This window comes from Aulostomus chinensis, chromosome 15 (genome assembly GCF_037954235.1).
Source record: "Aulostomus chinensis isolate RoL2024-O1b breed Wild chromosome 15, RoL_Achi_v1.0, whole genome shotgun sequence".
NCBI classification, from domain to species: domain Eukaryota; kingdom Metazoa; phylum Chordata; class Actinopteri; order Syngnathiformes; family Aulostomidae; genus Aulostomus; species Aulostomus chinensis.
Genome location: NC_141334.1, coordinates 7170474 through 7185646, shown reverse-complemented (window position 1 = coordinate 7185646; position 15173 = coordinate 7170474). Strand labels below are relative to the sequence as shown.

At 41.0% G+C, this 15173-nt stretch overlaps 1 protein-coding gene across 1 annotated transcript in view; it reads right to left on the bottom strand.

Moving 5' to 3' along the window:
- Positions 1-15173, bottom strand: part of stk10 (serine/threonine kinase 10) — a 39591-nt gene that overhangs the window by 11000 nt on the left and 13418 nt on the right. The window contains exons 3-7 of the mRNA XM_086226623.1: positions 11191-11239; positions 10395-10544; positions 6968-7040; positions 5672-5866; positions 5225-5306 (exon numbers count right to left, since the gene is read on the bottom strand). Coding sequence (XP_086082749.1) covers positions 5225-5306; positions 5672-5866; positions 6968-7040; positions 10395-10544; positions 11191-11239 — 549 coding nt within the window. The remainder of the gene's footprint in view (positions 1-5224; positions 5307-5671; positions 5867-6967; positions 7041-10394; positions 10545-11190; positions 11240-15173) is intronic.

Here is a 15173-nt window from a genome sequence, read left to right as displayed (position 1 = left end):
TCTAAATATAGTCATGAAGCATGGAAATAAGTTGGCACCGCTGAACGTCCGGTTCCTGCCTCCAAGCCATTGGGATTTTTTTTTTTAATGCATTTTTGGTTAAAATGTCTGAAATAAGGTTGTGGTTACCACGAGCTCAAGATATTCTAATGTAGGTTATGAAATAAGTCTGTAAACACGGCACTCTGGAATTTCCGACTGTTAATGTAAAGTCAGAGAGGTGGAACATGAGCGGCAAGGCGACAGGAGACTTTCACTGCTGAGGAAACTCTACCTGCTAGTTGGTTCCTGAACAGCATCAACAATGGCGCTCTAAACAATACATGGCCATACTAATGTGGAATAATGCCCTTTAAATAGCATGTTGTCTTCTAAAGAGAGATTTTGTTTTTGCAGGGTGCAAACTAAGCCCTCCTAAATTGAGAGCAAAGAGAATAAAAAGATAAATTAAAAGCAGACTGCAGCCGAGATAAAAGAATTATCATCTATTATTCAGACGCTTTGCACTGCTGTGTAATTTAATTGGAACAGCTGACAAAGGCAAAGGCTACAAGTGGGGCTGAAAGTGTGCGGGAGCTGTTAGGAGTGTGTGCACATTTGTTGGCCCAGTTGTTTGTGTGTACTGGTTCTTGTCCCTGAGGATTGCATCGGGCTACAGATTTTAACGTCACAAACAACAGTCAGCTATTGTCTAATGAGTCAGGCAGTTTAAATGCTGAGTGTCATCTGATGTTCACATCACGTCAACATTATATTTACTCATTTGGGGGGGAAATTTCTTGTCCGAAGTTGCTAAGTGAGCACCAGGCTTCAAAGCAAGGAACAGTAGAGTTTTAAACGCCTCATTGATAAAACTAAAGTGATAATTCAGTCACGTACTTCAGTGAATTTACAAACATGTTGTTTTCACCTCTGTTACTCTTTCGTGAATCTAGAATTCAGAAAACATCAGCATCACTGCTGGAAGCTAGTGGAGACTATAGATTAATAGCAGGAAAACTACATGAAACATCTGTTTCAATCTCAAACGCATCACTCAGGATAATCCAAGTCCTCTTAATCTATTCACACCCAGACTTGCTCTGCTGGCCCCTAACAACCGACCAGCTCTCATTTACCTAAATGACATCAGATTTGCCATCAGCCATCAGTGTGAATCAATGTGGTTTTAGTGTTTAGCTCAAATCACAAGTGTTTATGAAGCGTTTAGTTTGACAATATGATGAAGAATACTTGGATTATACAGGACGAAGCATTTGAGAGTTTGGGATTTTTGCTGTTGTTCATCTTTGTCTGCCACTAGCTTCTACCCACAAGTATGCCTTTTCTGTATTAGCAATTCAACAAGAAGTCACGCATGGGGAGAAAAACCTCATGAATTCTGAAGATATCTGCCAAATGTACTTCATAAATAATTGTAAAAAAGGTTTCAAACTATTCCAGATTAAACTGAAACAGGTAGAGACAGTAAATCAGATAGAGATTTAGATCTTACATCACAACAGTCATAAGGTTTAGCAAGGAAATGAGGAAGCAGACTCCTGGAGACACGTCCTTACTCAGAGATTAGCATCAGGCGAAGTCATGCTTGCCAGCGAGTCGTCATATGTTGCCAAGATTAAAAATGTACCTCTTATTATCTCAGTTTACATCCTTACGGTAAAAGCATACACTGGATTTGAAAGCAAACATTATCTGTGCACACCTCGCCTCTCCCTTCAGGCGGAGCGGAGCAAGCACACGGAATCAACAATTGAGTCACAGTATTTATAGGTGAACATACATCTCACATGCTCCAGCTGAAGTATAACTCGTCCTGAGGCGTATCAAAAGACACAGGGAAGTCAGTTCAGCGTTGCTGCCCTGTGAAATCTGGTTAAGAAATGTGGAACGGAGGAGCTTCTCTCTTCTCTTATAGGGTTCACGTTGCCTTTTGAGCCTTACATGCATGTGGGGGTGTTTATTGTGAGGCCGTGAGGGAATCAGAGCAGTTACCTGTGAAGCAATAACACTGAGTTTTAGATCTGAAGTTAAAGACTCAATTTTCTTTGTAGAGTGAGGGCATTTTGGCCAGTCCTCACATCTTCAAAGACTACTTGGAGGTTAAGAGTTGTGTTTAGATCTGGGGCTATAATTAGGTTTGGGTTTGGGTCATAGTTGGGGTTAGGCGTGTTGGAATTTTTGGCAACACAAATAAAACTGACTCGACTTTTATTTGCCCACATTCTGTTATACATTCAGCTCATATTATTGAAAGTACAGTAACAGTAATCTGAACACCAAGGCTACCTGGATTTTTTAGGTAAAATAACATGTACACTGCATTATACATGCATATATATATATGCATATATATATATGCATATATATACATATATATGCATGCATATATATATGCATATATATATGCATATATATATATATGCATATATATGCATATATATGCATGCATGCATATATATACATATGTATATATGTGTATATATACATATGTATATATATGTATATATATATACATATGTATATATATGTATATATATACATATGTATATATATGTATATATATATACATATGTATATATATGTATATATATACATATGTATATATGTGTATATATACATATGTATATATATGTATATATATATGTATATATATACATACATACACACACATATACATACATAAACACATATGTCTATATATACATATATGTATATATTTATACACAAACACACACATGTACATATATGTATACATGCATGGATATATGCGATACTGTATACGTAATATATACACACACATATGATATATAGGTATATATGTATATATGTTATATATGTAATACACACACACACACACAAAACAGTATTTGCAAATGTCAAACTAATCTGCTGCTGATAATTTTTCATAATCCATCTGAAAGATTTAATAATTATGAACAAAACAGAATCCGTTCCTATCAAAAGTGTTGGCAGTCTGTTTTCTGCTTTTATTTTCCTCGACGGTAAAATGACAGTCACGCTTTGATCAAAACCAGTCAAAATCCTCACCATGGGAAACTATGTAGGAGGAGTCGCTATATACACTATAATGAACACAAGTCATCCAGATGTTCTCTCGCCAGCCACACAACCGCAGTGACTGATACTGTGTCATGTTGTTTTGTGTACATTCCTGACACATGTGGACCAGACGGGTGGCCAAGATGTTCTCAACTACTGTTCTAGCAAGCGCTGTGACGTTCCGTCCTCCTTAGATACGGTCAACACGTGTCTCAGCCCCCACGATCCAGACCTTATCTATGATTCATCGTTCTCTTCGTTTACTGACTCTTGTCCATTCCTCAGGTCAACATGTCCCGTTGAGTAACTATCTAAAATAACATGACTTATTATGCATCATTTGAATCATGATTAAACATCATTTGATATGTATTATGCACCAGGATCCTCATTCCATCATTGCTCAGCTGGCTACAGTAAATGCTATCTGATGGCAGACGGTAGTACAGAGTATGATAAACATCTAAAACTTCCAGCATTGGCACCAAAAACCAGACCGCGCCCGTCTCTCCCCCCCCCCCCCCCCCCCACTGGAAAGCACATGTAGAATTCCCTGCGGGCCGGAGTAAGGGATTTTTCATCTCCGCCTGTCTGTAATTGGTCAGAGGTGGTGAGCTAAGGGTGATCCACACATCCTACTGGCTGAGAAGGGAATGTAAATAGCTGGCATTCCCTCAGCTGTGGGATACAGACAGGAAACTGTGGCTCTGAATTTTAATAGACACTGCTCTCCTGCTCCTATCCGACGCCATTTTTTTTAAACTTCTTTTCTTCTCCTTGCTTGAGATTCTGTACTTTGAAAAACATTTGTCATTAACCTCTCTGGAGCTTCATTCTAGGTGTGATTTGATTACGTAAAGACGGTCATTCAAAAAGAAAAACATCAGCTAATAAAGACCCTTTTTATTAGCCTAAATCCCACAAACATCTGGGAAAGGGTTGAACCAGCCTTCAATGTGAAGGCAAATGACAGTAGATGTCCTTCGTCAGCACTGAGGTAAACACAAAACCTGGGCAAATGCGGCTTCTTCTGGGACTTTTGTCAACTTGGCCACATATTCCACACGTCCGCACACAAGCAGAGCTCTATCGTCCTTTAGTCTGCGCTGAGATTGAAAAGCACAATGTGGTTAAAAGGTTACCAAACCCCGTCACAGCCCTCCATGCTGCTATACAGTTCGTCAACCCTGTTTTCTGGCGTGCTCGTAGTATTTCCAGACATCAGAGATGCCTGCCTACTGAAGTCTGGAGTTTTTAGGAAGGCCCGATCGCTGCTTAGACAGCGAGAACGGCTGCTCACAAGCCCGCATCCTTTACATTTAGTCAAGGACGTGCCAAACCAGAAACGATGCTCTCCCAGTTGTAGTGAACAAACCGGAGACATGACTAACTGCTTTTAAAAAAAAAATGGAAAAAATTAAGGTTCAAGCAACATTAATTGTCTGTTTTGAACCGATCAAAATCTTTTACCGTTAATACAAGTAACAAACCCTTAACAGGATGAGCGGAAGAAAATGGATAGATGGATGGATGGATGGATGGATGGACAAAAAAACAAACCCTGAAGGTGACTTCAGTTGGGCCATCCTACAATGCCCGTGTTGCTGGTAGGACAGTGTTTACCAGTACACAACTGCTGCAGGACATGTGCCGCCCTAAAAACTCTGGATTGGTTTTGCAATGCAGGTTTTGTTTTTTTCCTCCTCCCCTTGACTCTTTAATAATTTCCACTCACTTCTAAAACCTAGGAGTATGTCCTCAGTGTCCTTGAGTGAGGCGTTACAGAAACTGACCCGAGTCCAGTGCCTTCATCACGTTAAATGTGAGGCACAAAGAAAGAAAAGAAAAAGAAAAAAACAGAAGGGCAAGGGTATAAAAGTAACTTCCATTCATGTTTTACACACTCCCTCATTCTTCGCCTGCTGCATTTGCCGTCCACTCCCTTTCTGTCCCTGCCCATTCACATGCCACTACCCTCCAGTGGGCACCACCCACTCCCCTGGCATAGATCACACCATTCAGATCTTTAAATAGAAAATTAAAAAAAGGCTCCATATATGTGTCGGTGCAAGATAAGGACAGAGAGAGGACAATGTTCCCTTGTATATCAAGATGAAACGCTATGCAGTGTTTTATAATAGTGCACCGCGTCAGGGTTTACCTCCAGGAGCTGTGCTGCAGATGGACGGGTCTCTGTGTTTTTATCCAATGCTGTCTTCAGAAAGTCTTTAAACTCCGGTGACCTGAGAGGAAGAAATGACACGAACCAAAAGCAAGAGAAAGGAAGAAAGGGGGAAGATGAGGGATGGGAGTTGTTAGCCTAACAAAACATTTAAGTGTCATCATTTGCAAAAGTCTCATGACATGGAACGGATTTGTGCACAAACGAAAGAATGATGAGTATGCTCCACTTCCCAAGACTCCTATTAGCACCTGTTAAAAACAGATAATACTGGTAAATCTGCAGCTATGCTAAGTCATAGCTCAGCATCTCTGCTCGGCTGGGGTTTTAGATAGTCAGGGTGGTGGTCGGGTGGGGACGATGACAATAAGATCCTAAATAAGTGCCTAAAAGTACAAAAAATGGATTTCAGATTTATTTTCTCACCATTTGCTCGGTTGCTCCAGGGTGGGAGGCTCGGACTTGGCGATCTTCAGCAGCACCCTCATGGGGTTGAGCTCATGGTGCGGAGGCTCAATCTGGGCAAGCTCGATCAGAGTAATTCCAAGAGACCAGATGTCAGCCTTGTAGTCGTACGGAGCATCCTTCATTGTCTCGCACATAACCACCTCTGGGGCCATCCTGACAGAGAGAGCGAGAGAAAACACTTGATCATAGTGAAGTGAAATCCTCCATGAAGTTGAGCTATGCAGTTTTTTTTTCTCTGCTAGTGCCATTGAATTTGTCAGTAATTTAAACTGAATGCGTGGTGCGGAACTTTCCAATAAGATTCACATGCATAGCGAATGCGTCTACAAAGAGTACCGAAGACCTCAGGGAGTTTGGTTTGAATGCTAGAGTTGCAGCAAAAATAAATAATTTAAAAAAAAAATCAAGTACCCAAAGTCACGCATTTGAATATGTGTTTATTAAGATTCTAATAAATGTAAAAATCCATAAAATTGGATCTGCTTCTTTGTCAACCTGCACTTTTAATGTCACAAATGCTGGCCCTTAAATAAACTGACATTATTCTCCTGTTATCGTTCTGATAAAGCAACTATTTACAACACTTATCTGAGTGACTTACTTTTACAATCAGGTGATTAACAGCACGCCCCCCCCCCAACTTAGTGTTTCGCATGTGTCAACATCAAGCACACTTCTCCAGTCACTCTGTTTACTAATGTGAAAAATGGCGCTCAAAACAAAAAGAAAGTCATGTTTCCACTCTTTCTTGTTGACTTGGGGGATCAGTGCGTTGGCTATAGGACCAGTGTCAGTGCTGTGCAGCATGAATGCACGGCCATGTTTTTATTGAAGTGGGAGTGTCTTCCGGGTGGATGTTGAACCTGTTGTAGGCAATGATTAACTACCACATTCACATACTGCAGGGGAACACTGGGACAAGGTTCACATTATCAATTTGTTCAGTATGGAGGAGGCAACCACACTGTTGTCACAACAACGGAGGAGTCCAGCAGGGTAGCCGAGGTATCGAGATCCATCACTCTCCTACAGTAGCTCACGCAGGCCAGTGGCTGCTGGTGGTTTGTGACATGGGGTTACTGGGATAAATAGTCCTTTAATAGCTCAACACAATGTGGGGACACTGGGTTCACAGGATGGTGAATCATTGTGATGACAAATCTATTCAATTCTCTGGAGCACATTTGCAAGACGTCCATTATACAAAAAAATACAGTGACAAATTGCTCTGAAAAGGGTGGCGGTCCCACTCACCAGTATGGCGTACCAATGAAAGAATCTCTTCTTTGTAGGGTTTTGGTGTTTTTTGCCGACACGCCAAAATCAGCTGTAAAATGGAGACACACACACACACAAAAAAAAGGGATGATGAAAAATAGATGAGAAACCCGTCCCGTTCCCCCGTCAGCACCGTACAGTGAGCCGTAATAAAGCCGGTTCATGGACCTCCATCTTTTCCTTTCTTTTTTTTTTTCTTAGTTGTTGTAGACAAATAGTTTGTAGTTCATAAAGCTGTCATGCTGTTGTGATGGGCAGAGAATTTATAGTTCGCCCCGTTTCCTAAACAAGCCGTCCCATTTCCTCCGATTACAGGGGTGTTCCCATTTTGGCTGATGGCTTTTTCTCTATGACTGAGTATGTTTTGGCAGCGTTTGGCAGATGCAGTAGACTTCCCAGTTAAACCTGTCATTTGGACAGTTGATGTCTTAACACTTGCAGGGAGAGTTTTCCCTGACAACAAAGACGATAAATCACACTACCGATTTATACTTCCGAAGAGATTAGAGCTGCAACAATTACCTTGGATAATTAATCGTTTCAGTCTCTTTTATTGTGGTTTAAATAAATGTCCAAAAAAACCTGCAGGTTCCAAGCTTAAAAACAAAAATTTGCCTTTGTTTGTCATCATGAGAGAAAACCAAGAGTTTTGGATTGTTGTACTGTTGAGTAGACATCAGTATCAAACCCGCCTTTGGGAAATTTTGATTAGCATTCCTCAAATGTTCTTTGCATTTTAAACACAGAAGATGGATTCACTGATCAACTGTGAAATTAATGAACAGATTAGTAAAGGATGAAAATATTTAGGATGCATGAAAGTGTTTTTTTTTTCTTCTTCTTTTTTTTGCTGATATGCCGATATTTTAGAAAAGATTTGGCCGACAGCTGATATGAACAGATGTTGATATGATATGTACAAAATAAGATAGAAGATATTTAGGTTTTGCACAGAGAAAAACACATGTAAACATTAAGAATTGGGGGGAAAAAAATGTTTCCGTCCATCTTATTGTGTATTTGCCACACTGTTTAATCATCATTAACGACAGATGAAGAGCAAGAAAGAAGAAACTTCATCACCGATGCAGTTATGACAGATGTCTGCTGATACTGATGACGTCCTGATACCATCGCGCTGCCCTGAAAATGTTCACCAGTCGCCGCCCTACAAGCGATGACAAATTCATGTTCTGAAAGGTGTTAACAAGGAGATATGGGCTGAACCAATAAATAGGTCAACTACATTCTCAAATATGAAGCAGTTGGTTTGACCTACAATCTCGCACGTTCCCAGCGAGAACTGGTGAGGGTGTTCCTCGATCAGTATCATGAATATATTTTTACTGGACACACTTAAATCATTTACCCATAATATAAGAAACTAAATTAGTGCGCCGTGATGCGTTTCCCGGCGTTTTCACTGCAATTATTTCAACTGGAAAAATGCAGATATTTTCTATAATGAAGAACTAAGTTGTTGAGTTTTTGTGAGTTCCTCTATATCTAAAAAATAACTAAATAAAAAAAATCAGCCACTAAAAAAATTCTTATATATATATATATATATATATATATATATACACACACACACACACACACACATACACATACACACACACACACACACAAGAGCCCGAGATGTTTACAGCACACTATGCTGCACAGAACAACTGGAATTTTTCTTGGCTTACATCGCCGACGAACACACTGTATTTGGTGGAGCTCGAAGATGTTTAATTGCTGCCAAGTTTGAATGCACTTGCAGTTAGATAGATTTGCAGACTGCAAATGAGTCCGTCTCAAAACTTAATGAGTTTAAAGGAGGCAACTCCCAGTGATTATATCTAAATATAGTGTCTACGGGAAGAATGGGTGGCAATAAAATTAAAAAAACAAGGTCTCAAACAAGATGCGCAGCAGGTCTGACTGAACGAATACAGTAGCTGATAAAATGTTCAACTTGAATTTAAAATCCAAAATAAACACAGTCGCGTGAAATCACACGCCCACAATAAAACTAAAGCAAACAAATGTTGACCTAAAAATGTGAGACTGGCAGATGAAAAATAATTAAAGGTGAAAAGGAGCCAGTGAGTGTTAGGAGCAACAGAGATCAAATATTTCTGCCAAAGGGTGACAAGTTGATATACGAATATTAATTGCTGTGAACCTCTGTGGGTGTTGTCCTTTGCTGGTTAAAAAAAAAAATGAAATGAAAATAGTTGAATGTTTTACTTCTGATTATGAAGATGTCAGCGTTCCCTTAAGTGACAGAACAAAGCCATTTCCCCTTTTTTTTCTGGAAAGCTTCAGTGTAAAACATTAAATCCACAACTTCAGCTGTAAAATGTCAAGAATGTGAAGGTCTCTTCAAAAAAAAAATTAGGCAATAAATGAAAATATGCTAAACTTCTTAGAATGTCATTTTCCCACATGGTCCTCCGACAGTGCAACGGCTCTGAGTGAGTGTGTGTGTGTGTGTGTGTGTGTGTGTGTGTGTGTGTGTGTGTGTGTGTGTGTGTGAGTGTGAGTGTGTGTGTGTGTGTGTGAGTGTGAGTGTGAGTGTGTGTGTGTGTGTGCGCGTGCGTGTGTCGGCAGAGATACAAGAGTTCCAGTGCTAACCTGCAGCACGGCCATGACAAGGTGTTGGGATTAGTTTCAGATTCTGTCCACCTGCATCATTTTAACATGAAACAGATGGGTTTTATTTTTACGGTCTACAGAGAGACGGTGCGCTATGTTTAACACGCCGCTACAGTCTCCATCGCTTCGTTTGATCACACTCCATTTCCTCCACTGACAGGGTGATGTCTTCACTGACGTGTTGCCTAATTGTTAGCAGGATCTCTCTCTCTCTCTGTCTCTCTCTCTCTCTCAAAAAAAGATGGACTTTAATGGAAAATGATTGGATGTTAACATCAAAAAGGAACGAGTAACTGACATTGGGAGGTGATCTGAATCAAATCAGAGATCTTGAATCTTGAAGAACAACCATTCATTAGTAAGATTTAGCTATGAGCAAAAGCTAAAGACTCGATCATATTCTGCAGCCACTTTCTGATAAAAAGGTTAAGATGTCCAAAAACTACTTCGGCAGATTTCCATTAAACTCACTGAGGCTACGTATTCAAGTGATGCTACGATTGTGCTCTAGATCTGGAAGACCTGTTTATTAAAATCTATGAATGTATTTTGGCGAGCAACCCAAATTTAAATGACTGAATTGCCATTTACACTTTGACGTCTGCGCGGATAAGGACAGTTCTGCTTCTTGAATCAAATCAGATGAACTCAGAAACCGTGATAAGGCTCTTTTCAGACACTGTGTATGATGAAGAGATAAATATCCCTTTTGTATATTGAAGCGATATTTTACAGCGTTAAGTCTGTCCAGCCTCACCTAGTTTGATGTCCCCGTCCAGCATGAGGAGGATGTTACCAGCCTTCAGGTCTCTGTGGATGATCTTCATAGTGTGCAGGTACTCCAGAGCCTCCAGCGTCTGGCGACAAACCACCTTAATCTGCGGCTCTGTCAGCCCGCGATCCAGCTCTGATGGAAGGCAGAAAAGAGGTTGACAGAGGGAAGAGTGATGATTAGATGAGGGAGAACCGGAGAGGAGTGAGAGCCGAGAAAGAGAGCCGAGCAATAAGCACACACTGCAAATTCCACGTAGACACAATCACAGCTAAACCAAGTCTTGATCTGGTGTGTGACCTCCCTGAGAAAACATGAAAAAAGGTTAAATCTGTAGTTATCCAGCCTCTCAGATAGTGTTGCTGAATAAGTTATCTCAGATAAGGGGAGCTTTCACTCATGGAAGCTAGTCCTCCCCTGCAGACTTTGCGCTTACGTGTCTGTGTTTGGTTAGCTGCAGTGGGGGTACAGACAGTTATGAGGCTGTGGATTACCCAGAGAAAACACACCAGAGGGATTTCCCACACTGGAGGACTCCACTGTGTCTGACTGCTTTCTGGAGCATCTGAGGCCAAACTAGAGAAGTTTCAGTTCACGGTTACTGTTCAAAAACAGGAATCCATCTTGACGGGAAAGCTTTAGTATCTTGTATTTCTTCATAAGTTGCTGCTGAAGGGGCAGGTGTCCTAACAGCTATGGGGTGCGTGGAACTTGACCCTCGTGACAGACAGGAAGGTGGAGTGCGTTTGACGACACACGGACAGCAAACGGATGGACCTACCGAGCATTGTGGCGTCCACAGCACCTCCGGGGCAGAACTCGATCATGATCTGGCGAAAGAAGAGGGAGAGAGAAAGTGAGACTAAACTTGAGCTTTTCATTTCCAACTTATTTTTTCCAAAGGATTTTATTCTTACATCACATACAACTTTCAAAACCACTAACATTGTTAGACGCTTCGCAGCAGATTTGACAAGAAAATCCACCGTCTTATTCTAAATTGACTCTTAAACCAATTTCATTGTGTTGTTCTTGTTTTTTTCCAACTACAAAAGCCAGCGCAGGGACAGGGGTTGTTAAGCAGCCTTTGCTAGAAACCGCACATGTAGCACACCTCTACTCTCTTATTTGAAGCTGATACGGGGTTTTCTCACATTGTCCCTGACATAAAAACAAATAAAGAAAATAAATCGCTTTTTTTTCTGCTTCCTTCATTTTTATTTTATTGTCCTTTTTAACTGTTTTATTTATGCTTTTTTTTTTTACAATTATTAGTTGGGTTTTCCTCCTTTTAATTGTTAATAGCCTGTTTATGTAAGCAGTTTTTACCGGTTGTTTTGAAAGATGCAAGGTATGACACGAAAAATATATATTTTCATTGAATAATAGTTTCAACAATAACAATTGCTGTATTTGAAGGGAAATTGTTAAAAAAATTAATATACACTTTTAATGTATCAAAGTAAGTATGCATGTAACTGAGGGTGTGTATGTGTGTGTCTGACTGTCTGTCTGTCTGTCTGTCTGTCTGTCAGGCCACGCCACAGACTTCCTGAGACACACTGCCAGATATATAACAACAGCTCAGCGGTGAAGTAAAAACACAACGTGAAAGAGAAGAGAGGAAGAAAAAAGCGCACTCTCTCTTGTTGGCCATCTCATCATCTTTCATTTCCTCTCTCCTTCTGGCACGCACAAACACACACTCACAAACACACAGAACTGCACAACTGGCTAAACTTCAATAATCTGAGCAAAAAGGTAACAAACACACCATTTAATAATCATCTGCAGAACCTGTGAGCTACAGTGTGTTACCAGAACTGTTGGTGTACATGTCAGTTTATGTACAATACACAGATTCAGCAATGGCCTCCCGCCTCGACAGATCAGTCGTGCTGCTGGTGGTTTGCAGCATACCTGTAGTGTGACATCATCCTATTCTTCATTGAGCCCTGCGTGCTACGACAGCAACGCAAAAGCGCCAACCTGCTGTACAGGGCGCAGAGTTTCACTCCAGTCAGGGCCATACGGAGGACAATGGTTGACCAAAAGTTGTGCATGGACTCATGTGCGTGCACGCGCGCACACACCCCTGCACACACCCACCCACACACAAACACACACGCGATGAGGAGTGTAGTAAAGAATGTTCTATGTACAGACAGTCACACGAAGACGAGTGTCAATCTTGGCCTGTAACTGAAGCTGCGACAATGATTCTTTGTTTCGTTTAGTTTTTCTGTTACTGAAGATGCTTTGAGATTCAAATCCTCATTTTTAAATATACAGAAAGTGGAAAGATGCTCAACTGAAGTCAGCTGTTACAACTGCATTTCAGATTTGCTCTCAGGTTATAACTACAGTTCCTTCATGAAGAACGTAGTTCTATCAGAAGAATTCCAAGTATTTGTTATGCTGAATGTGTGAATAAATTAACAACATTCTTGGCTAAAACAGAAAAAAAAATCCCATTTTCTTTATCCAAATGTTTAAAGTTACACTACAAATAAGATCCCTTTTCTTCCTCTGACCTGACCAACACATTTATTCATTTATTTTCATTTTAGAACACTGTGCAGCCCAACCCTACACAGCTGGCGACAGTTTCAGAGAAATGCGTTTTGCAGCGCTCCTTCTCCGGAAGAATCCCGGATGACATGTTTGCTTCAGTGAAGAATGCGGCCCAACTGGTCGAGCTACATGCGACACATACCCACGATGGGTTGAGCACAGACAGGCTCGAGTTTTCATCCCTAACAGACTGGAGGTCCAAAATTCTGCCAAAGAAACAGCTGGTGCTTGTCTAGATGTCAGTGTCAGTATCTACCAATTATCTGGATTCATTCATTTTCACTGTCAAGAGATGAATCTGATTTACTTAGCAGAGCTGCTGCTAAGCGAAGGTTTTTACTGAATAATGTCAGCACTTTTGAGAGCCTCTTTTTGTTTTTAGAACCCCGTTAAACAAAGACTACAAACTCTAAAACGCTGCCTTCGCTGACACTGCAGTGTCCCTCCTAGTCACGGCTCTGTGCTTTCACTGACTTCCCACCTCATTTGGAGAGAGCCCTCTCAAAAAAGGCTGCTCGCCAGCAAAGCCCTGCTGGAACACGCAGTTATACTTTGTCACTGTGACTTATGTCTCGGTAATCTGTATTTTCTCGAAGGTGTATATGGAGGGTGGTGCCAACAGAGACATACCGTACCCGCCTTCTACTGGGGCTTTGAGTGTCCAGAAAAAGTCTCCTAGCAACCACACCGGGTGGCACTGCATAGATTTCATGCAAATCATCACAAATACATAACAACCCAACAGGTTTAAAGGATTGTTTTCTTTGTCTGTCAGTGACTGATGATACAAACTTGCCTTATGAAAGGCTCTTTACTTGCAAGATGTGTTCACGTGTGTGTGTATTGTGTACCTAGTCTTTTCTAAGTTCTTTTCTAGAGCCTTTATTTTGAAAGAGATCTCTTGATCTTTGATCTCTTTTAGCCCCATGAGCCAATTCTTCTTCCCTTGAATAAAAGATCACATTCTAAGGACGTGATACACGAGCGAAGAGCCCAAATCTGGACACGAATGCTGGAAAGTGCAAATCATCAGAAAATAATGCACATTAATCAAGGCGATTGTTACTCTTTTCACATGCCACACACCATTGAAACGACAATTCATCAATCACAATGCAGCCTGACTGTATGCAACCCCACTCCATCCTTCTTCAACGCCTTATCTGAAGTCAGGTCACTGAGGTGGCGGTTTGAGTCGGGGACCCCCAACTTCCCTTTCCTTGCCCACATGGACCGGCTCTGACAGGAGGATCCTGAGGTGATCCCAGGCCAGCGTGAAGATGGCAGTCCAGCAGCCTCCTCCCAACTCCACCCACCTGGAACATCATGACTACATGCCTGAACCACCTCAACTGGCTCCTTTCCTTTCCTTACATTACATCCATTTCTACTCTATTATTAACTGTAAAGCTTTACTATTCTTTGCTGTACGTCACTCAACAGGCCTCCAGATCTCAAGATAGACTTTGAAAGGGTGTGAATGTGTCAGACTCATTTGTACAGGCAAAACCAGTTGTTCTGAGGTTGACTTAAATTGCTGCTGTAGAGTGGCAGCGACTGATAAAAGCTCTTTATTGTGCCCTTTGTAAAAGTTACATCAGCTTTTACGATCTCTAACAAGCTTTGAAAGACTTTTGCTTGCCTGTAGTAGCGTATCACCACGCACACAGTCTGGTTTTGTTCTGGTAAGGAGATATTAGTTGTTGTTTTTTTTCCCATTGACGTCAGAGCAGTGGAGTTGATCATTTTGTCTGTGGTGCATATAAAAGGTTTTTGATATGGTACATTCTGATTTACTTCATATTTTAGTAACAGTATCCCCATGAGTCCGAATACTGTCAGAGACAAGAAGAAATAAAAAAGCTGCATGGCTGCTGCGTAGCTTTGGATACACTGGACAACTTTTACAATCCTAACACATTATTGAAAGACTGGGAGTGTACAGCAAACCACTAACTGGAGCAGAATTCTTTAATGAAAAATCACACAGAGAGCGACCTTTCACTTCAACGGTCCCAGCAGAAGCTTTATCAATTCCGCTTCAATCAGCATTAACGGAAACGCAAAACCGGGTTTACTGCAGTAATTTGGAGTCGGCTTTTACTTCTTCCAATCTTGGGACACACGTACGCGGAGCAGTCAGAACTCCTCTATCAACAATGTGCATGGAGGGATGAGAGCCAGTCGCCC